Below are 27757 nucleotides of genomic sequence, written 5' to 3'. Positions count from 1 at the left end.
TGTAATTGACATCCACTGCCTCTCCTTTGTCCACCCTGCTTGTTACTTCCTTGAAGAACTCTAACAGATTTGTCAGGCAAGATTTCCCTTTACAGAAACCATGCTGACTTTGACTTATTTTAACATTAGTCTCCAAGTACCTCGAAACCTTGTCCTTAATAACAGACTCCCACACTTTTTTCAACCACTGAGTTAGGCAAATTGGATTATAATTTCTGTTCTTTTGTCTTCCTCCCTTCTTAAAGAGTGGAGTAACATTTGCAATCTTGCAGTCCTCCAGGACCATGGCAGAATCAAGTGATTCTTGAAAGGTCATGACCAATGCATCCATTATCTCTTCAGCCACCTCTCTCAGGACTCTGGGATGTCGTCCATCTGGTCCAGGTGACTTATTCACTTTAAGACCTTTGAGTTTGCCTTGCACTTTTTCCTTTGTAATAGCAATGGCACTCAGTCCTGCTCCCTGGCACTCATGGACCTCTGGCACACTAATAGTGTCTTCCACAGTGAAGACTGATGCAAAGTACACATTAAGTTCATCTGCCATTTCTTTGAGCCCCATTACTACCTCACCAGCATCATTTTCCAGTGGTCCAACCTCAACTCTCACCTCCCTTTTACTCTTTATAGAACTGAAAAAAAACTTTTAGTATTTTGCTTTATATTATTGGCTAGGTTGCCCTCATATTTCATCTTTTCCCTCCTTATAGCTTTTTTTCATTGCCTTTTGTTGGATTTTAAAAGCTTCCCAATCATCCAGCTTCCAACACATTTTGCTACCTTCTATGGCCTTTCCTTGACTTTTAAGAAGTCCTTAACTTTCTTTGTCAGTCACAGTTGCCTACCCCTGCCATTTGAGAACTTCGTCCTCTGTGGGACATATCTATCCTGCGCCTTGTGAACTATTCCCAGAAACTTCAGCCATCTCTGCTCTATCACTATCCCTGCCTGTATCCTCCTTTAATCCACCTGGGCAAGCTCCTCTCTCATGCCTCTATAATTCCCTTTACATAGAACATAGAATAGTACAGCACATTACAGGCCCTTCAGCCCACAATGTTGTGCTAACCCTCAAACCCTGCCTCCCATATAACCCCCCACCTTAAATTCCTCCTGTCTAGTAGTCTCTTAAACTTCACTAGTGTATCTGCCTCCACCACTGACTCAGGCAGTGCATTCCACGCACTTACCACTCTCTGAGTAAAACACCTTCCTCTAATATCCCCCTTGAACTTCCCACCCCTTACCTTAAAGCCATGTCCTCTTGTATTGAGCAGTGGTGCCCTGGGGAAGAGGCGCTGGCTATCCACTCTATCTATTCCTCTTATTATCTTGTACACCTCTATCATGTCTCCTCTCATCCTCCTTCTCTCCAAAGAGTAAAGCCCTAGCTCCCTTAATCTCTGATCATAATCCATACTCTCTAAACCAGGCAGCATCCTGGTAAATCTCCTCTGTACCCGTTCCAATGCTTCCACATCCTTCCTATAGTGAGGCGACCAGAACTGGACACAATACTCCAAGTGTGGCCTAACCAGAGTTTTATAGAGCTGCATCATTACATCACGACTCTTAAACTCTATCCCTCGACTAATGAAAGCTAACACCCCATAAGCTTTCTTAACTACCCTATCTACCTATATCGCTATGTTTTCGCGCACCTCTCATAGCTTTCCCTATATCGCTATGTTTTCGCGCACCTCTCATAGCTTTCCCTATATCGCTATGTTTTCGCGCACCTCCCATAGCTTCCCCTATATCGCTGTGTTTTTGTGCACCTCTCATACCGTCCCATATATCGCTCAGATAACGCTCCGCTCTGATAGCTTCCTCTATATTGCCATGATTTCGCGCACCTCTCATAGCTTCCCCAAAATCGCTGTGTTTTCGCGCACCTCGCATACCTTCCGCTATATCGTTGAGTTTTTGCGCACCTCTCATACCTTCCACTATATCGATGAGTTCGCGCACCTCTCGTAGCTTCTCCTGTATCGATGTGTTTTCGCGCACCTCTCATACCTGCCCCTATAACGCGTTTTCTCACAGACCTCTCGTAGCTTCCCCTATATCGCTGTGTTTTCGCGCACCTCGCATACCTTCCACTATATCGATGTGTTTTCGCGCACTTCTCATACCTTCCCCTATATCGCTGTGTTTTCATACACTTCGCATAGCTTCCCCTTATTCGCCGTGGTTTCGCGCACAGCGATATAGGGGAATGTATGAGAGGTGGAAAAAACATAGAGATTTTGGGAAAGCTGTGAGGCAACTTTCAGGGATCTGTGGACATGTACCCCCAGATCCCTTTGCTCTTCCACACTACCAAGTATCCTGCCATTTACTTTGTACTCTGCCTTGGAGTTTGTCCTTCCGAATTGTACTACCTCACACTTCTCTGGGTTGAACTCCATCTGCCACTTCTCAGCCCACTTCTGCATCCTATCAATGTCTCTCTGCAATCTTTGACAATACTCTACACTAACTACAACACCACCAACCTTTGTGTCGTCTGCAAACCTGCCAACCCACCCTTCTACCCCCACATCCAGGTCATTAATAAAAATAATGAAAAGTAGAGGTCCCAGAACAGATCCTTGTGGGACACCACTAGTCACAACCCTCCAATCTGAATGTACTCCCTCCACCACCACCCTCTGCCTTCTGCAGGCAAGCCAATTCTGAATCCACCTGGCCAAACTTCCCTGGATCCCATGCCTTCTTATTCCATTGAAATATTGATACATGTAGCTTATGATTCTCCCTCTCAAATTGCGGTATGAATTTGATCATATTATGACCACTGCTTTACATTAAGCTCCCTAGTAAGACCTGGGTTATTACACAACACTTAATCTAAGATCGCCTTTCCCTGAGTAGGCTCAAGCACAAGCTGCTCTAAAATGCCATCTTATAGGCATTCAACAAATTCCCTCTCTTGCAATCAGTCACCAACCTGACTTTCCCAATCCCTTTCATGTTGAAGTCCCCATTACAATTGTGTCATTACCCTTAAATGCTTTTTCCAGCTCCCTTTGCAACCTCAACCCAACATCTTGGCTACTATTAGGAGGCCTATATATGATTCCCATAATGTGTTTTTTTTTTACCCACATGCAATTTCTTAACTTCACCCACAAAGATTCAACATTTTCTGACCCTGTGTCACCTTTTTCTAAAATGTAATTCCATCTCTTACTGACAGAGGCACACCACCGCCTATGCCTTCCTGCCTGTCCTTTGATGTTCAGCTCCCAGCTGTGGCCTCCTTTCAGCCACAACTCAGCGATGCCTACAATGTCATACCGACCAATCTCTAATTGCACCAGAGTTCATCCACCTTCTTCCAAAAGCTACGTGCATTTATCCTGGTTCCCACTCCACTGCCATATTAGCTGAAGCCACTCCCAACAGCTCTAGTAAAGAATATTGGTCCCTCTCAGATTCAAGTGCAACCCATTCCTTTTATAGGGTCACAGCTGCCCCACAAGAGGTCCCAATTATCCCTAAGTCTGAATCCCTGACCCCTGCTCCAATTCTTCAACCATGCATTGATCTGCCACCTCACTGTTGCATGGCACAGGCAGCAATCCTGAGATGACTGCCCTTGAGGTCCTGCTTCTCAGCTTCCTTCCTAACTCCCTGTATTCTTTTGTCAGAGCCTCATCCCTTTTTCTACCTATGTCATTGGTACCAATATATACCATGACTTCTGGCTGCTTACCCTCCCTTTTCAGGATATTGTGGATGTGTCCAGAAGCATCTCAGACCCTGGCATCTGGGAGGCAAACTGCCATCTGTGTTTCCTTTTTGCATCCACAGAATCACCTATCTATCCTCTGACTATAGATTCCCATATCACTGCTGCCAGCCTCTTCTGTGCCCTACTCTTCTGAGCCACAAGGCCAGATTCAGTGCCAGAGGCACGGCCACTGTTCCTTCCCAGGGTAGGTCGTCCCCCCAACAGTACTCAAAATGGAGTAGTTATTGTTGAGGGGGATGGCCACAGTGGTGCTCTCCACTATCTGATGTTTTTCCTGCCCTCTCCTGACAGTCACCTATTTATCTGTCTGGGGTGACTACTTCCCAGTAACTCCTGTCTGTCACTGCTTCACTTACTCTAACAAGCCAAAGGTCATCGAGCTGCAGCTCCAGTTCCCTAACATGGTCTCTAAGGAGCTGTATCTCAGTGCACTTGCCACAGATGTGGGCATCGGGGAGGCTGGGAGTCTCCTGAAAATCCCACATCTGACACCCGGAATGGAACACTGGTTCTGTAGACATACCCCCTGTTCTCTCTAAAGTTAAATAAGAAATAAGGAACAAACTTACCTAGTCTCCATCTGTTCTTGCCAAAGCCTTCCTACTCTGATTCAAGACTACTCAAACGATGACCAGTCCCACGCTCAGCTCCACTAGGTGGTAGCTCTCTTTTATAGAGACTGGGTTCTTAAAAGAAATACTCCAATCAACGACTCCTGTTGAAAAACTTGCTGCTTTTTCAAGCTCTTTCTTGAATTTGTGCAGGAACGTTCCTGTTGCGACTGCGCAGTACTCCAATCATTGAACACCTCGGTTCTGAGCTCTTTCCAACTGGAATTAATTTTTCCAGCACCTGAGAAGGCAGCAAGGAAGTAGTTGAATTGTTCACATCCTATGTACAATATCAGAAGGTAGGCTAGGGCAGGGGAGTGATAGGTGGGATTTTCCTATGTACAATAGAACCATAGAACCATAGAAACTACAGCATAGAAACAGGCCCTTTGGCCCTTCTTGGCTGTGCCGAACCATTTTCTGCCCAGTCCCACTGACCTGCACACGGACCATATCCCTCCATACACCTCCCATCCATGTATCTGTCCAATTTATTCTTAAATGTTAAAAAAGAACCCGCATTTACCACCTCGTCTGGCAGCTCATTCCATACTCCCACCACTCTCTGTGTGAAGAAGACCTCCCTAATGTTCCCTTTAAACTTTTCCCCCCTCACCCTTAACTCATGTCCTCTGGTTTTTTTCTCCCCTTGCCTCAGTGGAAAAAGCCTGCTTGCATTCACTCTATCTATACCCATCATAATTTTATATACCTCTATCAAATCTCCCCTCATTCTTCTACGCTCCAGGGAATAAAGTCCTAACCTATTCAACCTTTCTCTGTAACTGAGTTTCTCAAGTCCCGGCAACATCCTTGTAAACCTTCTCTGCACTCTTTCAACCTTATTTATATCCTTCCTGTAATTTGGTGACCAAAACTGAACACAATACTCCAGATTTGGCCTCACCAATTCCTTATACAACCTCATCACAACATTCCAGCTCTTATACTCAATACTTCGATTAATAAAGGCCAATGTACCAAAAGCTCTCTTTACGACCCTATCTACCTGTGACGACACTTTTAGGGAATTTTGTATCTGTATTCCCAGATCCCTCTGTTCCACTGCACTCCTCAGTGCCTTACCATTAACCCTGTATGTTCTACGTTGGTTTGTCCTTCCAACGTGCAATACCTCACACTTGTCAGTATTAAACTCCATCTGCCATTTTTCATCCCATTTTTCCAGCTGGTCCAAGTCCCTCTGCAGGCTCTGAAAACCTTCCTCACTGTCTACTACACCTCCCATCTTTGTATCATCAGCAAACTTGCTGATCCAATTTACCACATTATCATCCAGATCATTGATATAGATGACAAATAACAATGGACCCAGCACTGATCCCTGTGGCACACCACTAGTCACAGGCCTCCACTCGGAGAAGCAATTCTCTACTACCACTCTTTGGCTTCTTCCATTGAACCAATGGCTAATCCAATTGACCACCTCTCCATGTATACCTAGCGACTGAATTTTCCTAACTAACCTCCCATGCGGGACCTTGTCAAAGGCCTTACTGAAGTCCATGTAGACAATATCCACTGCCTTCCCTCCATCCATTTTCCTGGTAACCTCCTCGAAAAACTCCAACAGATTGGTCAAACATGACCTACCATGCACAAAGCCATGTTGACTCTCCCTAATAAGCCCCTGTCTATCCAAATGCTTGTAGATTCTGTCTCTTAGTACTCCCTCCAATAACTTACCTACTACTGACGTTAAACTCACCGGCCTATAATTTCCCGGATTACTTTTCGATCCTTTTTTAAACAATGGAACAACATGAACCACTCTCCAATCCTCCGGCACTTCACCCGTAGACAGCGACATTTTAAATATTTCTGCCAGGGCCACCGCAATTTCAACACTAGTCTCCTTCAAGGTCCGAGGGAACACTCTGTCAGGTCCCGGGGATTTATCCACTTTAATTTTCCTCAAGACAGCAAGCACCTCCTCCTTTTCAATCTGTACAGTTTCCGTGATCCTACTACTTGATTTCCTCAATTCAATAGATTTCATGCCAGCTTCCTTAGTAAATACAGACGCAAAAAACCTATTTAAGATCTCCCCCATTTCCTTTGGTTCCGCACAAAGCCGACCACACTGATCTTCAAGAGGACCAATTTTATCCCTTACAATCATTTTGCTCTTAATATACTTGTAAAAGCTCTTTGGATTATCCTTCACTTTGACTGCCAAGGCAACCTCATGTCTTCTTTTTGCCCTCCTGATTTCTTTCTTAAGTATTTTCTTGCACTTCTTATACTCCTCAAGCACCTGATTTACCCCCTGTTTCCTATACATTTCATACAACTCCCTCTTCTTCTTTATCAGAGTTGCAATATCCCTTGAGAACCAAGGTTCCTTATTCCTATTCACTTTGCCTTTAATCCTGACAGGAACATACAAACACTGCACTCTGAAAATTTCCCCTTTGAAGGCTTCCCACCTACCGATCACATCTTTGCCAGAGAACAACCTGTCCCAATCCACACTTTTTAGATCCTTTCTCATTTCTTCAAATTTGGCCTTCTTCCAGTTCAGAACCTCAACCCTAGGACCAGATCTATCCTTGTCCATGATCAAATTGAAACTAATGGTGTTATGATCACTGGAACCAAAGTGCTCCCCTACACAGACTTCTGTCACTTGCCCTAATTCGTTTCCTAACAGGAGATCCAATATTGCTTCCCCTCTAGTTGGTCCCTCTACAAACTGATTTAGAAAACTATCCTGAACACATTTTACAAACTCTAAACCATCTAGACCCCTAACAGTATGGGAGTCCCAATCAATGTATGGAAAATTAAAATCCCCTACCACCACAACTTTATGTTTCCTGCAGTTGCCTGCTATCTCTCTGCAGATTTGCTCTTCCAAGTCTCGTTGACTATTGGGTGGTCTGTAATACAATCCCAATAATGTGGCCATTCCTTTCCTGTTTCTCAGCTCCACCCATAAGGACTCAGTAGACAAGCCCTCTAATCTGTACTGCCTGAGCACTGCTGTAATATTTTCCCTAACAAGCAATGCTACTCCCCCACCTTTCATCCCTCTGCCTCGATCACATCTGAAACATCGGAACCCTGGAATATTAAGCTGCCAGTCCTGCCCCTCCTGTAGCCAAGTTTCACTAATTGCTACAACATCATAATTCCACGTGTCAATCCATGCCCTCAACTCATCCGCCTTCCCCGCAATACTCCTAGCATTGAAATATATATACTTCAGAAGATTTTTACCACCACTCACAACCTTTCTATCAGCAATTTGCTTAAACTTTCAATATCATTTATTTTCACCCCAGCCACACTGTCTATATATATGAGAAGGTAGGCTGGGGATATTGTTGAGCAGTCTACCAATGTATAGGTAGGCTGAGGGAAGGGTCAGGGAGTGGTTGGTGGGATCTTCCTGTGTACAATATGAGCAGTTGCGTGGGGGGAGGGAGAGAATGCTTGATGGACTATTCCAAGTACAAAATCAGTGAATGGGAGCATGAGATGAGGCAACTTCTCACAGGTCCACAGCTGAGGATTTAAAAAGGTAGTGTTTTGTGGCAAAGTTGGTCTGTGCCCAATCAGTGAACAGAATTCATAAGAAAGGCCAAATAAAAATAAGGCAGGTGCAGGTGGAGTGGCCATTGTGTGACCGGGGAAGCTTTGGCTTTGGTTTTGGCTTTGGCTCATCAAATTTTGGCGAAGTAGTCATCCCTAGGCTACAGGGTGATTTTCAGGAGAAGGAAGGGAAATGGGGTGTCAGTGCAGAGTACCCCTATGGCCATTCCCCTCAATAATAAGGAGACCATTCTGGATACTGTTGAGGGGGACAACGTAGCAGGGAGGAGCCACAGTGACTGAATGTCTGTCACTGACTGCGGTGCCTTGGCTCAAAAGAGGACAGCTTGCACTTGCCAACAGTAAATTCCATCTGCTAATTTTTTTAGGCCATTTTTCCAGCTGGATCAGATCCTGCTGCAAACTTTGATAGTCTTCCTTGCCATCCTTAATGCCCTCAAACTTGATGTCATCTGTAAATTTGCTGATCCAGCCTACCACATTATCATTTAAGTGATTAATGTACTGAAGATGATAAACAAGATGGATCCCTATGGCACACCACTAGTCACAGACCTCCTGTCAGATCGACAACCGTCTACTGCCGACCACTGGCTTCTTCTGCAAAGCCAACATTGAATGCAGTTTACTACGCTATCCTCAATGCCTAGCAACTGAACCATCCAGAGCTGCCTCCCATGTGGGACTATGTCAAAGGCTTTGCTAAAGTCCACATAGACAATGTCCACCGCCTCTGTTGTTACCTCCGTCACTTCCTTTGGCAGCGTATTCCATTTACCAGCTACTCTTGGCATGAAATTTTCTCCCTTGGATCCCCTTTAAATCTCCTTTCTCTCATCTTAAACCTCTGCTCTGTAGTCTTAGACTCCCTGATATGGGAACAGTGTCTGGCGATCCTCCTTGTTTCTGCCTCTCTTTCCTGTAGTGTGTTAACCAAAACCATGCACAGTACCCTGAGTGCAGCTTAAGCAACATTTTGTAAAACTGTGACTTGATGTAACAGGTTCTGACAGATTGTAGGAAACATTTTGACAGCAGTTGTGTTTCAGAGCAGAGGTTTAATAAGTGAGAGTTTCAGGAAGTATCTGAGGAGGTAGTTGGCTTCCCCAGAGGATGGCTGGAATTTGGAACACACTGCCTGAGGGGATGGTAGAGGCAGACACTTTCACATTTAAGAAGTGCTTCGGTCGGCACTTGAAGCATTGAGGTAGAGATTGGGACCAAATGCTGGGGAAGAGCTCATGTGGGTGGGTAATTGTAGGCATAGGAGTGATGGGCCAAAGGGACAGTTTCTGTGTTCTGTGATTCTGTAAGGCTGAAATGTTGGTGGGTTTCAGCTTAGAGATGAATTTGGACCAGAGGTGGACTAACTCTGTTTGTGCAGATTTGTACCTTCCAGTCCCAGGGGAACCATACCGGACTCAAACACATGGACTGTGCCATCAAAGGAAGACCCTGCTGTATCGGCACAAAGGGAAGGTGGGTGATCCTCCAAAGCACGGTTTCCACTGGTTTCTCACTGAATACATTGTCCACAGTGTATGTTTGCTGAGTAAAGGACTTCCATGAGGTAAAGACAATTGCTTCACTTAATAGTTCAAAAGATAATTGAGTTAAATTAAATAAAGTAAATTGAGGCAGGTTTGACAAGCCAGATGGTATGTTGTGATTGCAGTACAATGGTTGTAGCTAATGGAGGCCAATGTGGTGACATCATCTACAGACTGTTTCTGGAGCTAGAGGATGTTCAGCTGAGCAAAAGTCAGGCATTGCATAGCACCATGAAGAAGAATGTTACCTGGTCACTTGATTCCAAGCAGTAGTTGCACTCCTTCAATTAGACACTTCATGATTAGTCAGTCAGGAGAGAGACCGGAGTATCACAGTGCTTGTTCTGGTCACTACACTATAGGAGAGATATGGGCACGTGAGAGACAGCATATGTTAGAACCTGCAATCAAATCCAAACTCAGTGGTCAGGCAGCATCTGTGAAGGGAAATGGACAGTTAATGTTTTGGGTGCAGACCTTCATCGGGTGTTTGTAGTGACAGTGCTAGAATGGCAATAGAGCAGTTTCACCAGGATGTTCCTTGGCACACAGCCATTCAGTTACTTAGAGAGACTAGAGAGGTTCTCCTTCGAACAGAGAGGCACATGATTAAGGCATGTAAAATTATGAGGGATATAGATATATTAACCTGCAGAGAACTTATCAAAACATTTAAGATGAGGGGTAAGAGGTGTAGAGAGGATATGAAGGGTACCTTCTTCCCCTGGAGAGGGATGAGAACATGGAACACACTGTTGAGGAAAGTGGTGGGGACAGAGTCGCTGACAGCATTGAAGAAGTGTCTGTACAAACACTGAAATTGCCCAGGTACAGTAGGCGAGTGTTGGAAGGAAAGATTCAAATGGGTGGATGGGTTCTGAACGAAGCAGATTTGGATATCCAGAAGGAAGTTTTGAATTTTATCCAACATGTATAAGTCTCTTTCCTCTTCTAGCCTGGCATTTTGAGAGTGGGGACCAATAGACAACCGCACTCTAGTATGGGGAAAGGCAGGGCACACTGAGGGAATGAAGAGCGTGCAGAAGTAGTGGAGGGTCAGGATGATCGGATACTGTTGTCTGAAGCTGTGGACATCCTGGGCTGGGGGAGGAGTGGGAGGGTAAAGATTCTTGGTGTTCCCTCCCCCCCTCCCCATGGGAACCAATGAATTCAAGATGATACAGGAGGGATTTCTGCCATGGTAAAATGGGCAGGTGGAGGGTGGGGGCAGTCAAACTAACAAAGGGATTCACAAAGGTGATCATGTCTGATCTGAGCCATGTAGAAATTTGCATTGGATCAATTAAGTCAAAGAGTTGAGTATACAGATCAGAGATCAGTGTGGGAGGAATGTGTTTTAACTCCTGGGACAGTGGGGAGAGTGGAAGCTATCCACATGCAGGGTCTCAACCTGAAACATTGACAATTCCTTTTCCCTCAGATGCTGCCTGACCCACTGTGTTTGATGTTTCTCCAGATTTCAGTATCTACAGTCTCTTGTGACCCTGTTGTTCCATTGGGATGGGCTACATGCATCAGGCTTAGACCATAAGACATCGGAGCAGAATTTGGCCACTCAGCTCATCGAATCTGCTCCACCATTTCATCATGACTGATCTCGAATCCCATTCAACCCCATACACCTGTCCTGTCACCATATCTCTTGATGCCCCAACCAATCAGTAATCTATCAACTTCCACTTTAAATGTCCCCACGGACTTGGCCTCCACCGTAGGTTGTGGCAGAGCTTTCAACCAGATTCACCACTCTTTGGCTTAGAAAAAATCCTCCTTACCTCTGTTCTAAAAGATTGACCCTAAGTGTGAGGCTGTGTCCTCTCGTTCTGGATACCCCTAACAGAGGGAATATTGTCCTCACATCCACCCTGTCTAGTCCTTTCAACATTTGGTAGGTTTCAATGAGATCCCCATGCATTGTTCTAAATTCTAGCTGCCAAAACCTCCTATGTTAATCCCTTCATTCCCAGAATCATGCTTGTGAAGCTCCTCTGGAGTCTCTCCAATGACAACACACCCTTTCTGAGATAAGGGGCACAGAACTGCTGACAATACTCCAAGTGCGGCCTGATGTGTGTCTTATAAAGACTCAGCATTTTCTCCTTGTTTTTATATTCTATTCCCCTTGAAGTAAATGCCAACATTGCATTTGCTGCCTTTACCAGAGATTAAACCAATGAACTAACCTTCTGGGAGTTTTGCAAGAGGACCCCAAAGTCCCTTTGCATCTCTGATATTTGAATTTTCTCCTCGTTTAGATAATACTCTGCAGTATTGTTCCTTTTACCAAAATGCATTATCATGCATTTCCTAACACTGTATTCCATCTGCCACTTTTTTGCCTATTCTTCCAATTTCTCTTAGTCCTCTACAATTGTATTGCTTCCCTAGCGCTACCTAACTCTTGACCTATCTTTGTATCATCCGCAAACTTCGCCACAAAGCCATCAATACCAGTTTCTAAATCTTTGACAAACAATGTGAAAAGTAGCAGTCCCAAAACTGATCCCTGAGGAACACCACTGGTTACTGACAGCCAACCAGAAGAGGCCCCTTTTATTCTGATTTGCTGCCTCCTGCCTGTCGGCCATTCCACTATCCATGCCAATATCTTTCCTGTAACATCATAGGATGTTATCTTGTTGAGCAGCCTCATGTGAGGCACCTTATCAAATGCCTTCTTAAAACCTAAGTAAATGATATCCACTACTTCTCCTTTATCCACCCTGCTTGTTACTTCCTCGAAGAATTCAAACAATTTTGTCAGGCAAGATTTCCCTTTACAGAAACCATGCTGACTTTGGCTTGTTTTATCATTAGTCTCCATGTACCCTGAAACCTCGTCCTTACTAATGGACTCCAACACTTTCCTAACCACTGAATTTTGGCTAACTGGCCTATAGTTTCCTCTCTTTTGCCTTCCTCCCTTCTTAAAGAGTGGAATGACATTTGCAATTTTCCAGTCCTCAGGGACCACGCCAGAATCAAGTGATTCTTGAAAGATCATGACCAATGCATCCATTATCTCTTCAGCATCATCTTTCAGGACTCTGGGATGTGGTCCATCTAGTCCAGGTGACCTACCTACCTTCAGACCTTTTCGTTTGCCTAGCACAGACCTCTGGCACATGGCTACTGTTCTCCACAGTGAAGGCTGATGTAAGGTACCCCTTAAGTTTGTCTGCCATTTCTTTGTTCCCCATTACTACCTGAACAGCATCATTTTCCAGTGGTCTAATACCAACTCTCATATCTCTTTTATTCTTTAAAAGTTTTTTCAGTTGTATATAGTATTCTGCTGTACTTTATTAGCTAGTTTACCATCATATTTCATCTTTTCCCTTCTTATAGCTTTTTTAGTTGCCTTTTGTTGGATTTTAAAAGCTTCCTAATTGTCCAATTTCCCACTTACTTTGGCTATCTTATATGCCCTTTCCTTGGCTTTTATGCAGCCCTTGACCTCCATTATCAGCCACGGCTGCCTTGCCCTGCCATTTGAGAACAACTTCGTTTATGGGACATGTCTATCCTGCGCCTTGTGAACTATTTCCAGAAACTTCAGCCATCTCTGCTCTGTCGTCGTACCCTGCCAGTGTCCTCCTCCAATCCACCTGGGCAAGCTCCTCTCCCATGCCTCTGTAATTCCCTTTATTCTAGTGTGATACTGATACATGTGACTCATGCTTCTCCCTCTCAAACTGCAGTATGAATTCAATCCTATGATCACTACCTCCTCAGGGTTCCTTTACATTAAGCTTCCTAATAAAGTCTGGGCTTGGTCCAGTGTGCCAGAATACTGAATAAGTAGGACTGGAGATGAGCTTTAAACTAAACAGTCAAAGGTAGGTTCTTGTGAAGGGAAAAATGTGCTTCTCGCATCTCCTTTAAACTTAGCCCGTTTCACCTTCAATGCATGCCTACTGGTTTTAGACATTTCAACTACGGGAAAAACACACTGGCTCTTTGTATCTATACTTTGCACAATTTTATAAACCTCTATCAGATCTCCTCTCAGCCAGAGAAAACAACCCAAGTTTGTCCAACCTCTCATCACAGCATGTGTCCTCTAATGCAGACAGCATCCTGATAAAGCACTTTTGCACCTTCTTCAAAGCCTCAACATACTTCCTGTAACAGGGTGACTGGAACGGAACACATTAAATGTTCATGATGACCGAGTTCTTCCAACAGCTCTGTCTTGTCACAGGTTCAGTGAATCAATGTGCTAGTCAGTAGTTGTTTTAAAATACCATTCTTATGGAGAGATGGTGGGTGAATAGACAGCCGTGATTGAATGGCAGAGCAGATTTGATCAATTGAATGGCCAAATTCTGCTTCTGGTATGTGGTTTACGGCAAAGTATATTGCTTTGAAACATTAGAGCAGGAAAATGGTCGAGTTGCAGCCAACAGGAGAAAGCAGTGACAATGTTGATCAGAGAAACAGTCAGCCACAGTACTGGGAACACACAATACTACATTACTATTTAATTATTGTGCAACTGTAATGTAAACCAGTTTCCCCCGGGATCAATAAAGTATGACTATGACTATTGACGAGAAGCATAAAGATGAGTGAACTTCCATGGATATTTTTAATGTTGTCCAGAGTTATTGTGGGACTGAGACAGGAAACATTGTAAAAGGGAACAGCAAAATGGCAAAATAAGGAATTGGAGCTGAAACGGGATGAACTCTGGATCATTTGGGAGGCTGAGGGATACAGGGAGACAGTTAAACCCAAGGTGCAGGACACAGATAATTGGGTGACTGTCAAGAGGGGGAAAGTGGATGGGTTGCCAGTGCAGAATACCCCTACCCATGTCATTGGGTCTGACATGAAACATGACCTCTTGCAGTTCACCCTAAGAATGCTGCAGACTCAATCCAAGATGTCCCTGATCCCTGTGACTGTTCTGCTCAATAGCAGGTATACTGATTTGGATACTGTTGAGGGAACGATCTAGCAGAGAAGAGCCACAGTGTGAAGTCTGTGGCACTGAGTCTGGCTCTATGGGAAGGCGGAAGTGGAGACAAGCTGTTGTGATAGGGGATTTATTGGTTGGGGAACAGACAGGGTGTTCCATAGGTGAAAGCGAGATTCCCAGATGGTTTGTTGCCTCCCAAGTGTCAGGATCAGGGACATCTCAGATTGAGTCCACAGCATTCTTAAGTGGGAGGGTTCTTGATTAGCCAGGGCATCAAAGGGTATGGGAAGAAGGCAGAGGAGTGGGGATGACTGGAAGAATTGGATCAGCCCGTGATTGAACGGTGGAGCAGACTGGATGGGCCAAATGGCCTACTTCTGCTCCTATATCTTATGGCTGAATGGCCTAATTCTGCTCATATGTCTTATGGTCTTATCCTTAACAACAGGTGAGGTGCTGGAGGATTGAAGGATAGCGAATACTGTGCTGTTGTTTAAGAAAGTTGTATAAGACACTGTTGAGCCCTAATTTGGAGTATTGTGTGCAGTTTTGGTCACCTACCTACAGAAAAGATGTATATAAGGTTGAAAGAGCACAGAGAAAATTATCAAGGGTTTTGCCAGGTCTGGTGGACCTGTGAAAAGATTGAATAGGTTAGATCTTTATTCCTTGGAACATGGAAGATTGAGAGGAGATTTGATAGAAGTATACAAAATTATGAGGGTTATTGATAGGGTAAATGCAAGCAGGCTTTTTCAGAATCACAATCAGGTTTATTATCACCGGCATGTGTTATGAAATTTTTTAACTTGGCAGCAGCAGCAGTTCGATGCAATACATAATATAGAAGAGAAATAAAATGAAATAATAAATAAATCAATTGCAGTATACGTATATTGAATAGATTAAAAATCGTGCAAAAAACAGAAATAATATATATTAAAAAGTAAGGTAGTGTCCAAGGGTTCAATGTCCATTTAGGAATCGGATGGTAGAGGGGGAGAAGCTGTTCCTGAATCGCTGAGTGTGTGCCTTTAGGCTTCTGTGCCTCCTATGTGATGGTAACAGTGAGAAAAGGGCATGCCCTGGGTGCTGGAGGTCCTTAATAATGGACGCTACCTTTCTGAGATGCCGCTCGTTGAAGGTGTCCTGGGTCCTCCTGTCCCGTACCCAAGATGGAGCTGACTAGATTTACAAACCTCTGCAGCTTCTTTCGGTCCTGTGCAATAACACCTCTCCATACCAGACAGTGATGCAGCCTGTCAGAATGCTCTCCACAGTACATCTATAGAAGAGTTTGAGTGTATTTGTTGACATACCAAATTTCTTCAAACTCCTAATGAAGTATAGTCGCTATCTTGCCTTCTTTATATCTGCATTGATATGTTGGGAACAGGTTAGGTCCTCAGAGATCTTGACACCCAGGAACTTGAAACTGCTCACTCACTCCACCTCTGATTCCTCCATGAGAATATTGGTGTGTATTTCTTTGTCTTACCCTTCCTGAAGTCCACAATGAGTGCAAGGTCATTGCTGCGACACCACTCCACTAGTTTGTATATCTCCCTCCCGTACGCCCTCTCATCTCCATCTGAGATTCTACCAGTAATGGTTGTATCATCAGCAAATTTACAGATGGTGCTTGAGCTCTGCCCAGCCACACAGTCATGGGGATAGCGAGAGAGTAGAGCAGTGGGCTAAGCACGCACCCTTGAGGTGCGTCAGTGTTGATCGTCAGCAAGGACGAGATATTATCAGCAATCCGCACATATTGTGGTCTTCTGGTTAGGAAGTCGAAGATCCAATTGAGAGCGAGATACAGAGGCCCATTTCCTGTAACTTCTCAATCAGGAGTGTGGGAAAGATGGTGTTAAATTCCGAGTTATAATCAATGAACAGCATCCTGGCATAGGTGTTTGTATTCTCCAGGTGGTTTTAAGACCGTGTGAAGAGCCATTGAGATCGCGTATGCCGTTGAGCTATTGGGGTGATAGGCAAATTGCAATGGGTCCAGGTCCTTGCTGAGGCAGGAGTTCATTCTAGTCATGACCAACCTCTCAAAGCATTTCATCACTGTCGATGTGAGTGCTACCGAACGATAAATTAAGGCAGCTCATACTATTCTTCTTAGGCACTGGTATAATTGTTGCTTTTTTGAAGCAAGTGGAACATCCACCTGTAGCAGTGAGAGGTTGAAAATGTCCTTGGATACTCCCGCTAGTTGGTTGGCACAAGCTTTCAGAGCCTTACCAGGTACTCTATTGGGACCTTCCGCCTTGCAAGGGTTCACCCTCTTTAAAGACAGCCTAACATTGGCCTCCGAGACAAGAGATCATAGGGTCACCGGGTGCAGCAGGGATCTTCACAGTTCTAGTTATATTCTCCCTTTCAAGGAGGGCATAGAGGCGTTGAGTTCATCTGGTAGTGAAGCATCGCTGCCATTTCTGCTATTGGGTTTCACTTTGTAGGAAGTAATATCTTGCAAACTCTGCCAGAGTTGTTGTACATCCAATGCCACCTCCAACCTCGTTCGAAATAGTCTCTTTGCCCTTGAAATAGCCCTCCGCAAATTGTACCTGATTTTCTGGTACAGGCCTGAGTTGCCAGACTTAAATGCCACAGATCTAGCCTTCAGCAGACGACATACCTCTTGGTTCATCCACAGCTTTTGGTTTCCACTGAGGTTGTGTGGGACTACATCCAGAGGTCATGGTAGAAGGGTGAAATATGAAAAGTTTAAGGGAAACATGAGGGAGACTCATGTTCACAGGGTCCTGAGAGTGTGGAACGAGCTGCCAGCATGTTGTATGTGCAAGCTCAATTTCAACATTTAAGAGAAGCCTGGTTAGGTGCATGGATGGTAGGGGTCTGGAGGGCTATGGTCCCAGTGCAGGTCGATGGGCATAGGCAGTTTAAATGGTTTCAGCATGGCCTAGATGGGCCAAAGGGCCTGTTTTATGCTGTGCCTTTCTATGACTCTAAAGGCTCTAACAATGAGCCAGGAAGGTAAAAGCTGGTGAGCCTGACGTCAGTAGCGGGGTAGTTACTGGAAGGTATTCTAGGGGACCCAATATAAGAGTATCTCAATTGACATTGACTGATTCGGGAAAGTCAATATGGCTTCATGTGTGATGGGTCTTGTCTAATCAATTGTAGAGAGTTTGTCAAGGAAGTTGCGAGCAAAGTAGATGAAGGCAAGACAATGGGTGTTGTCTGTATGGGCACTTGACGAGGTCCCACATGGGAGGTTAGTCAAGAAGGTTCAGCTGCTCAGCATTCAAGATTAGGTATAAATTGGATTAGACATTGGCTTTGTGGGAGAAGCCAGAGAGTGGTAGTAAATGGATGTCTCTCTGACTGGAGGCCTAGGACTGGTCCTGTGCCGCAGGGTTCAGTGCTGGTTCCTTTCTTGTTTGTCATCTATATCAATAATCTACTGTGGTTAACTAGATGAGCAAATCTGTGAATGACATCAAGATTGGGGGTATAGTGGACAGTGAGGAAGGCTATCGTGGCTTGCAGAGGGATCTCGACCAGCTGGAAAAACGAGCTGAAAAATGGCAGATGGAATTTAATGAAGACAAGTGTGAGGTGTTGCACTTCAGTAGGACTAACCAGGGTAGGTCTTCCACAGTGAACAGTAGGGCACTGAGGAGTGTGTTAGAAAAAAGGGGATCTGGGAATACAGGTCCACCATTCATTGAAAGTGGTGTCATGGTTGTTCGTCCATTGTTGACGTCGATGAGGACCTCAACACCATTATGATGGTGTCAAGACTAGCGCGTGATTTGGATTTAAGTGAGGGAGAGTTGCGCAGCGTCAGCCTCACTCTCTCTTCCCAATTCCCATCTGGATCCAGTGGCAAGACAGAGTCTAGACGGCTGAAGATGGGATTAGGCGCAGTGGATGACCAGGACGTCTTCTGTGTCTTGTCCTGCTCTACACGTTCCACGACGCTTGCAGAGACGGCCTTCGTGACCATTGGACCTTCCATAGGTCTCGTCTGCTCAGTCCGCCAGAGTCTGTCTTCACATGCTGGGATAGACAACTCCCTATCTCACCGAGGGTTTGAGACCAGTCGGCTACCCTCAACTGGTTTAGCCGGCTTGTCGAAGCCGTTGCCCGGGGTGTGGCCGCTGTCGCATGCAAACAGCTATGGGGAGCCACAGGTGAGAGCTGAGTGCCAGGTGGGGACCAAAGGTGGACTAACCGCCTTGAAAAGGACGCAACATGTTCCCCCACCAGAGGTGCTACACCTCCCTGACACCCCATACACCCCTAAAGTGGTGTCATAGGTAGATAGGGTCATAAAGAAAGTATTTGGCACATTGGCCTTCATGAATCAAAGTATTTAATACGGAGTTGGGGTGTTATGTTGAAGTTGTATAAGATGTTGGTGAAGTCTAATTTGGAGTATTATGAGCAGTTTTGTTCACCTATCTACAGGAAAGATATAAATAAGATTGAAAGAGTGTAAAAAAAATTACAAGGGCGTTGCCAGGACTTGAGGATCTGAGCTTAAGGGGTGGTTGAATAGATTCGGACTTTATTCCCTGGAACATGGGAGAATGAAGGGAGATTTGTTAGAGGTGTACAAAAATATGAAGGGTATAAATAGGATGAATGCAAGCAGGCTTTTTCTACTGAGGTTTGGTGAGACTAGAATTAGAGGTCGGGGTTAAAGGTGAAGGTGAAGTGTTTAAGAAAAATATGAGGGGAACTTTTATTCAGGCTGGTGAGAATGTGGAAAGAGCTGCCAATGGAAGTGGTGGTTGTGGGTTTGATTACAACGTCTAAAAGACATTTAGATAGGTACATAGAGAGGAGGGGTTTGGAGGGTTATGGTCCAGGTGGGACTGGTCAGATTAATGGTTCAGCATGGACCGGATGGGCTGAAGGGACTGTTTCTGTGCTGTAATGTTCTATGGCTCAATGTTCTAATTAAACCAAATCTTGCACCTGCCCTGAGAGCAAATACCACAGAAATCTTCCCCTAAATTGTGGAGGGTCTGGAATAAGTAAGGAGCTGGAAGACATTAGCACTAATTTAAACCAAGTATTGGAGATATTAATTGGTTAAATAACAAATAAAAGTCTTGGATCCTAATGAACTGCACTCTAAGGGTTAGAAGGAGATGCCATGTATTCTAAAATAGCTTCTCTGGACTGGAAGGTGGCAAATGTAATCTCACAACTGAAGAAAGGAGGAAGAGAGAAAACGGAATGACAGTTCAGTCAGTCTGACACCAGTGGCTGGAAAAAATTTGCATTTATTATTAAGGTAATGGTAACAGTGCAGTTTAAAAAAAAGAGGTGGGCAGATTCAACTTTGAAGTATGAAAAAGAAATGTACTAGAGATATTTTTGAGTTTGCAACAAGCCGGGCAGATGAGGGTGAATGAGTGTGATTAAACATTTTGAAGGCCTTTCAGGTGTCACTTGAGACTGCTGAATGAAGCTGGAACATGAAACTGGGTGGTATATCGGCATGGATTGTCAAAGGGCAGAGAGTAGGAAGAGATTTTTATTTTTCATTTGGGACTCGTTCTGTCCAACAAGAAGAATGCTGCTGACCCTGCTGTCCACAATCTATATCAATAATTTGGAGAGGAGGGGATCAAGTGTAACATATCTAGTTTTGCTGATGATATAAAGCTTGATGGCAGTAGGGTGTGTGAGGAGCATGAGGAGAGGATATGTACAGGCTGAGTGAACGGGCAAAGACTCTATCATATCACCTCCACTGTAGAATGAAGTATTTTTAAATTTAAAAATGTTGCTGTTCAGAAGGACCTGTTTTTCATTTTTCAAAGATTCAAACTACACTCATATCAAAGTATGTATGCAGTGTTCATCCCTGAGATTCGTCTTCTCTACAGCCAGCCATGAAACAAAGGAAGACCGTGGAACATCAAACACCCAACATGCGAAAAGAACAAATTGTGAAAATGGCAAAAAAACGAGTGAATAACACACAGAATATTAAACATTAAACCATAGAGTCCTTCAAATGGTCTAGGAATATTCAGTTTGGTTCAATTTTGTGCCATGTCATTCATTGACTGCAGGCTGCAGAGACAGTCCATGCTGAAACACCCGGAACCAAACTTGCAAAATAGCAATAAAAAAAGTCACTAGAAACCAGAAACACATGTAACATGAACTGCAGAATCCTCGAAAAATGGGTCCAATGCACAAACTGCACCAATCAAACCTTGCTCGAGACCCACGACTCCTACACTTCCTTCCAGCAGGAGCAGTGAGTGAGAGCGGGGCTGGTCAAACACAGGCTGACAACACTGAACATTGACTTGTCTCCTGCTCTTATCCTCATTGATTTCAATCCTGTTCAATGCTTTAATCAGTTCTGGGTCCATACCCTGCCGTTAGGTCCCACTCTCCATTCCCAACCTTGTTGACTGCAGGTATTTTGTATTCTTATTAATTGCAGTCCCCAATTGCTTGCAGTTTAGGAGTGGAAGCATACTTAAAAGAAGGTAGCAGTTTTGTAAACTCCTTTGGTCACTGGTGCCATCTTGACAGCATATATAAATCAGTAAAAGTGGACATGGAGGCACATTAAGTAATTAGGATACCAACCAGTATTTTGTCTTTACACCAAGTGGATTTGAGTACAAGAGTAAAGAATGCTCTGGTGAGATTATATCTGAATATTGTGTGCGGGATTTATGTCCACACTCTTTCCGAGCTATGGAAGGGAATGGGAGTGAAGGTTCATCAGATTGATTCCAAAGATGATGGCTTTGTCCTTCCAGCAGAAATTTAGCAGAGCAGTCTTGGACTCTCCTGAGTTTGGAGGAATACAGAAGAAAATGTACAGAATGTTAAGGGATGACAATTTGAATGAAGGGATGATATTTCATCTGGCTGGGTGCCTAGGACAAGGGGAACACTGACTCAAAGTAATAAACAGTTCTGGATAGAGTTGGAATGATAGGGTCACAAAGCCCAGAAACAGACCATTCACCTCGTCTTGCCCATGCTAACCGTTAGCATCCATCTTTCAGCATTTGTGTATACACCTCTGTCCCTAGACGATTCAAACATTTAGCTCTTGAATGCTTCAACATCTCTGTTTCCCCCATGCTGACAGTGCATTCCAGGTATCTTGAATTCTCTTTCAGATCCCCTCAAAATCTCCACCTTCTCACCCTCAATCTATATCTGTTGGTTTTCATTAACTTCTGATGTGAGAAATATTCCTGTTGTCTATGCTATAGGCCACATAATTTTATGTACTGCAATCATGTTTCAGCTTTGCTTCCTGTGCTCCATGTACAATAGACCTAGACTCTCCAATCTCTATTATACTTAAAGCTCTCCATGTCAGGCAATATCTTGGTGAATCTCCTCTGCACGCCGTCTGCCACTATACTTCCTCTCTGTAGTCTAGTGATCAGGACTGCACATAGTACTCTAGCTGAGGTCTGACTATGTGTTGTAACGTTGGAACAGAACTTCGCTGCTCTGACTAATGAAGTCTTCTTCACCACGTTACCTGCTTGTGCTCTCTCTATCGAGAATCTTTGAACTTGCATAACACAGCCTCTGCGCCACCGTGCATGTCCCAGCCTCTTAAGTATGTCCAGATTGTGTTAATGTTCAAATCCATCTGAGCGGGGAGATTTCTAGCCAAGGGATGTGAAGCAGATATTAAAGACTGAGATTTGCTCAATGTTTGAGAATCGAAGGAATAATCCAGGAAAGTGCTGATGAATAACTGAGCAGAAATGGGCTTCTGTAATTCCTTGTTTTATTTCTCTTCTTTCTCATGTAGGTGTGAGATTACTACCAGAGAGTACTGTGAGTTTAAAAATGGATACTTTCATGAGGAGGCTACCTTGTGTTCACAGGTAACATCAGAAGCATTAACAGTAGGCCATTAGGCCCAAAGGTCCATTGTTGAACATGATCAAATGTCAGTATTCTGTCCCTGTCTTTTCCCCATAACCCTTGCACTTATAGTGTTCTGTATATTGATCTCCTTGAATGTATTTGATATTTAATAATCCATTGCCGCCTTGCTGAGAAATGTGCAGCTTCACGATCTGTAGATAATTGAAAATTCCAAACAACATGCCCTGTATCCTGAGGCTGTGGTCTTGACCCAGCACTCCCTCTTTGGGAACATGAGAGTAACAGAGACATGCAGCACAGGAAAATGCCCTTCGGTCCATTGAATCTGTGCAGACCAAAAAGCACCCGCCCTCACCCTATTTATACAAATCCTGCCTGAATCCCACCTAATTCACATCATCTCCCTCCAAGTTCTACCGCTCACCTGCATACTAGGGGTAATCTACCATGACCAATTAACCTATGAACCTGCATGCCTTTGGCTGGAAAAGCTGGGGGAAGTCATGCCTAAGGAGAATTTGCAAACTCCACATGGGTTCAGGACTGAAACTTACCTGGACCTAATTGTCCTTGTCCTGTTAGAATCTTACCGGTTCCTGTGAGAGGTGTCTCAGTCTCCTATACTCATCGTACCAACTCAGTCTCTCTTCCTTTATCCGTCCTACTATCTTAGAAATTACTACAGTAAACCGTCATCACATTCCAAATGGCAAGGACATCCTTTCTCAGATGAGAGGCCAAAACAGCACACGTCCTCACTCAGGCCTAGTAACTGGCCTCTGCCGCTGAGCGTTAGTGAACAGGACACCCGGGGATGATGCCTCATTCCGTCACCAGGTCTATTACAATTAAGAGAATAATCAGTCTTTTTGTGTTTGGGAACATTCATACACATTAAACTGAATCTGCCGTCCAGTTGTCAACCTGGAAATACCAAATGTTACTGTACCAAAAGTTCAGAGACCCCTGTTTCTTTTCCACAGAGACAGACCAGTTGTTAACCAATGTCTAACAGCTGGGCTTTCAACTGTAGAATCATGTGAGTGTACATTATGAAAGTGTCCATTCAGTCAAAATGGGGAACAGAAAAGGGGAAGGGGGAGAAATCAGTGTTCACACTGTCCATTCTGGCTCACTTCTTACCCCTTCTCTTCTTCAGCCCTGTTCATCACCAGCCTCTGTGTCCTCTCCTCCTTCCCTTTCTCCCATAATCCATTCTCCTCTATCAGATTCTTATTCTTCAGCCCACTACCTCTTCTACCTATCACCTCCCAGATGACTACTTCATCACCCCACTCCACCTACCCACCTTCAACCACACCTGGTCTAATTTATCACCTGACAACTTGCACACCTCGCCCCTCCCTCTCACATCTTTATTCTGGCTTCTATCCCCTCACATTCCAGTCCTGATAAAGCTTCTTGACCAAAAATGTCCACTCTATATTCCTTACATACTGAGCGTCTCTAGCAGTTTGTGTGTGTTGCTCTGGATTCCAGCATCTGCAGAATCTCTTGTGCCTTTGTAAAATCCTCCAAACTGACACCAGGTTCTGCCACAGGTCCATTGCATGGATGACGTCTGTGGTCTGTTACCTTTCCTAAACCCAGATGTTCCAGATCAGATCTACAGGCTCTGGCTTTCCCTGTTCCTTCATGCCGGGTAAGAAATAAACTGCTCACAGTGAGGGAAGGGGCATGGGACGTGTGGTGTGGGGGGAACAGGGCGTGGGACATGTGGTGTGGGGACGGGGTGTGGGACATGTGGTGTGTGGGGGGACAGGGCATGGGACGTGTGGTGTGGGGACGGGGCGTGGGACGTGTGGTGTGTGGGGGGGACGGGACGTGGGACGTGTGGTGTGGGGACGGGGCGTGGGACGTGTGGTGTGGGGGAACAGGGCGTGGGACGTGTGGTGTGGGGACGGGGCGTGGGACGTGTGGTGTGGGGGAACAGGGCGTGGGACATGTGGTGTGGGGACGGGGTGTGGGACATGTGGTGTGTGGGGGGACAGGGCATGGGACGTGTGGTGTGGGGACGGGACGTGGGACGTGTGGTGTGTGGGGGGGACGGGACGTGGGACGTGTGGTGTGGGGGGACAGGGCGTGGGACGTGTGGTGTGGGGACAGGGCGTGGGACGTGTGGTGTGGGGGAACAGGGCATGGGACATGCGGTGTGGGGACGGGGTGTGGGACATGCGGTGTGTGGGGGGACAGGGTATGGGACATGTGTGTGGGGGGGACGGGGCGTGGGACATGCGGTGTGGGGACAGGGTATGGGACATGCGGTGTGTGGGGGGACAGGGCGTGGGACGTGTGTGGGGGGGACGGGGCGTGGGACGTGTGGTGTGGGGGAACAGGGCGTGGGACATGTGTGTGGGGGGACGGGGCGTGGGACGTGTGGTGTGGGGGAACAGGGCGTGGGACATGCGGTGTGGGGACAGGGTATGGGACATGCGGTGTGTGGGGGGACAGGGCGTGGGACATGTGTGTGGGGGGACGGGGCGTGGGACGTGTGGTGTGGGGGAACAGGGCGTGGGACATGCGGTGTGGGGACAGGGTATGGGACATGCGGTGTGTGGGGGGACAGGGCATGGGACGTGTGGTGTGGGGGGACAGGGCGTGGGACGTGTGGTGTGGGGACAGTGCGAGGGAAGTGTGGTGGGGGGGACAGGGCGTGGGACGTGTGGTGCAAAGGGGATAGTTTGTGGGAAGTTTGAGGGGGACTGGGTGTGTGATGTGTGGTGTGAGGGACAGGGTGGGAACGTGCGATGTCTTTGATGTCTCTATCCTTGAATCTCCCTTTCCCTTTGTCTCTTCTGCAGTTGTTCTGTGCCCTGTCATTCTCTCACACAATCTCTCCCCTTCACTTCCTTTCTTCTCTCACATTTCCTTCTTCACATTCTGCATCTCACCCTCTCTCATCATCGTCACTCCCTATTGTGTAGGATTATCCATTGTGTGGTCTCTGTGATTTTCCATCTGACTATCCTCCGGGACCTGGAGATGCTGGCTGGCTGGCTGCGAATTTCAATCATCTATATCCTGAGTGGAATTATTGGCAACTTGGCCAGTGCGATATTCCTGCCATACAGAGCAGAGGTATGGGGTTTGTTGGGGGTGAGTGATTGGAGAAGGGATGAGGAAGGGGAAAGCTCAGTAGATGGGCTGTTAGGATGTGTTGGGTGGTGAAGGAATGAGTGTGGGAAAGGGAACAACATGAACAGAGTTTAGAGGGATGTTGGGTGGTCAGCCTGGGAGATCCTCTGCTGCACTCAGCTGTGACAACCAGGCAACAGCTGAACTTGCAGACTGCACCTGAGGTGGCTCATTACTGAGCACTGGTAACTTCCAACTCCTGCCTTCCGCTCCATCACCTCGTAGTCTTGCCTTCATTCCCAGCAAAAGCATCTCTCCAAACCCACCATGGGCACTGGGTATGTCCTGGCTCCCTCTGCTTCCTGAGTGAGGTTGTTAAACATGGAGTGGGCATTGTGAAGATTGAATGTTATTGCAAAACAATGACACACATAGAAACCATCAACTCATTGTTTCTGTGCCGGGTTGAGGAGGTCTTTGGCAATGCTTGGCAGCAGAGATAGAAAGGATCAAAACGTTGCAAAAGTAAGATACCTCAATGGCCATTGAAATTGTGTCAATTACCACATTTAAGAAGGAAATAACAGAATTAAGAAATTGGAACATTTGGAGTAGATGGCCATGATTTTGGAAGAAACATCTGATCCACGATTGACTTCCATTGTTCTCTGGTCAGGCCCTTTTGTGTGTCATTACTTGCATTTAAACAGTAAAATATGTTTTACACATAAAACATCTTAGGAACACTTAGAGACAGAACTTGACGGTGATCCAGAGTAATGCTGGGAATTGCAAGATCTATGGAGCAGGGAGAGGCATGGGAGAGTTGCGGGGAGGTGTTGGTGGGCAAGTTCCAGAGCTTTAGGATGGGTAAAACCACTATGACAAGGAAGGAGAGAAAGGTTCACAGCAGACTCTGTGTAATGCCATCTTGTCTTTCCCTCGCACATTAGGTTGGACCTGCAGGTTCTCAGTTTGGTTTGCTAGCCTGCCTCTTTGTAGAATTGTTTCAGAGCTGGCAGGTTTTGGAGAAGCCATGGAAAGCGTTGATGAAGCAGCTCAGAATCCTAATGGTTCTCTTCGCAGTTGGCTTATTGCCTTGGATTGACAACATTGCCCATATCTTTGGGTTTCTCAGTGGTTTCTTGCTCTCGTTTGCCTTCTTACCATACATTACCTTTGGTCGGGCTGACAAATACAGGAAACGAATATTGATTATTGGCTCCCTGTTGATGTTCGTCGGACTCTCTGCATCTCTGGTGATCTGGTTCTATGCGTATCCCATTTATTGCCAGTGGTGTGAATACCTCACATGTGTCCCATTCACCAGCACATTCTGCGAGAAATATGATCTGGATCACATTGTACACTGAACAAGGATAATCGACAGTACTCCTGGCTGGAGATGATAATGACCTTTTTAAATTCCACAGATCAACCCAGGGAAGCTGTGCCAAACTGGTTACAGGAAGCTAGCAGAAAAGCTTTGTGGATTGACCAGCTGAGGGTATCTGAATATCATTCAACACTGCACTTCTCTACCAATATTTATCCAATGTTTAATAAGACCAATTTACTGTTTGTACTCATTGAATACCTTGCCTCCTACAAAATCTGGAAGTAATATTAAAGTCAGTTTATGAGGAAGTTGAATCACCACTTGCTTGCCAGGGAGTACAACCCTTAAATTTTCCCTGTTCTCACCAACCCACAGCCAGACACCATGTTAACTGAGCATGCACGCTGGACAGGGGAATGGGGTCCACAATGGACAGGGGAATGGTGTCCACAATGGACAGGGGAAGAGAGGTCCACACTGGACAGGGGAAGAAGGGTCCACACTGGGCAGGGAAAAGGGGTCCACGCTGGACAGGGGAAAAGGGGTCCATACTGGATAGGGAAAAGGGATCCACGCTGGACAGGGAAAAGGGGTCCACACTGGACAGGGGAAAAGGGGTCCATACTGGATAGGGGAGAAGGGGTCCACACTGGACAGGGGAAAGGGGGTCCATACTGGACAGTGGAGAAGGGGTCCACGCTGGACAGTGGAGAAGGGGTCCACGCTGGACAGTGGAGAAGGGGTCCACGCTGGACAGTGGAGAAGGGATCCACGCTGGACAGTGGAAAAGGGATCCACGCTGGACAGTGGAAAAGGGGTCCATGCTGCACAATGGAAAAGGGGTCCACACTGGACACGGAAATGGGGTCCACACTGGACACGGAAAAGGGGTCCACACTGGACACGGAAAAGGGGTCCACACTGGACACGGAAAAGGGGTCCACACTGGACACGGAAAAGGGACCCACACTGGACAGGGGGAAAGGGGTCCACGCTGCA

General features: G+C 45.6%; 1 protein-coding gene across 2 annotated transcripts in view; it reads left to right on the top strand.

Moving 5' to 3' along the window:
* Positions 1–27083, top strand: part of LOC140187198 (inactive rhomboid protein 2-like) — an 85769-nt gene extending 58686 nt beyond the window's left edge. The window contains exons 13-17 of one of the 2 annotated variants that reach the window (XM_072242263.1): positions 9335–9429; positions 22244–22319; positions 23886–23986; positions 25269–25422; positions 26853–27083. In XM_072242263.1, coding sequence (XP_072098364.1) covers positions 9335–9429; positions 22244–22319; positions 23886–23986; positions 25269–25422; positions 26853–26924 — 498 coding nt within the window. In that variant the 3' untranslated portion in view covers positions 26925–27083. Of the gene's footprint in view, positions 1–9334; positions 9430–22243; positions 22320–23885; positions 23987–25268; positions 25423–26372 lie in introns of both variants that reach the window. The other variant, XM_072242262.1, reaches the window with a different exon arrangement.
* Positions 27084–27757: the final 674 nt, after the last annotated feature.

Source organism: Mobula birostris, chromosome 24 (genome assembly GCF_030028105.1).
Source record: "Mobula birostris isolate sMobBir1 chromosome 24, sMobBir1.hap1, whole genome shotgun sequence".
Classification (NCBI taxonomy): domain Eukaryota; kingdom Metazoa; phylum Chordata; class Chondrichthyes; order Myliobatiformes; family Myliobatidae; genus Mobula; species Mobula birostris.
The sequence above is the reverse complement of the archived record's forward strand: the minus strand, read 5'-3'. Positions and strand labels throughout refer to the sequence as shown.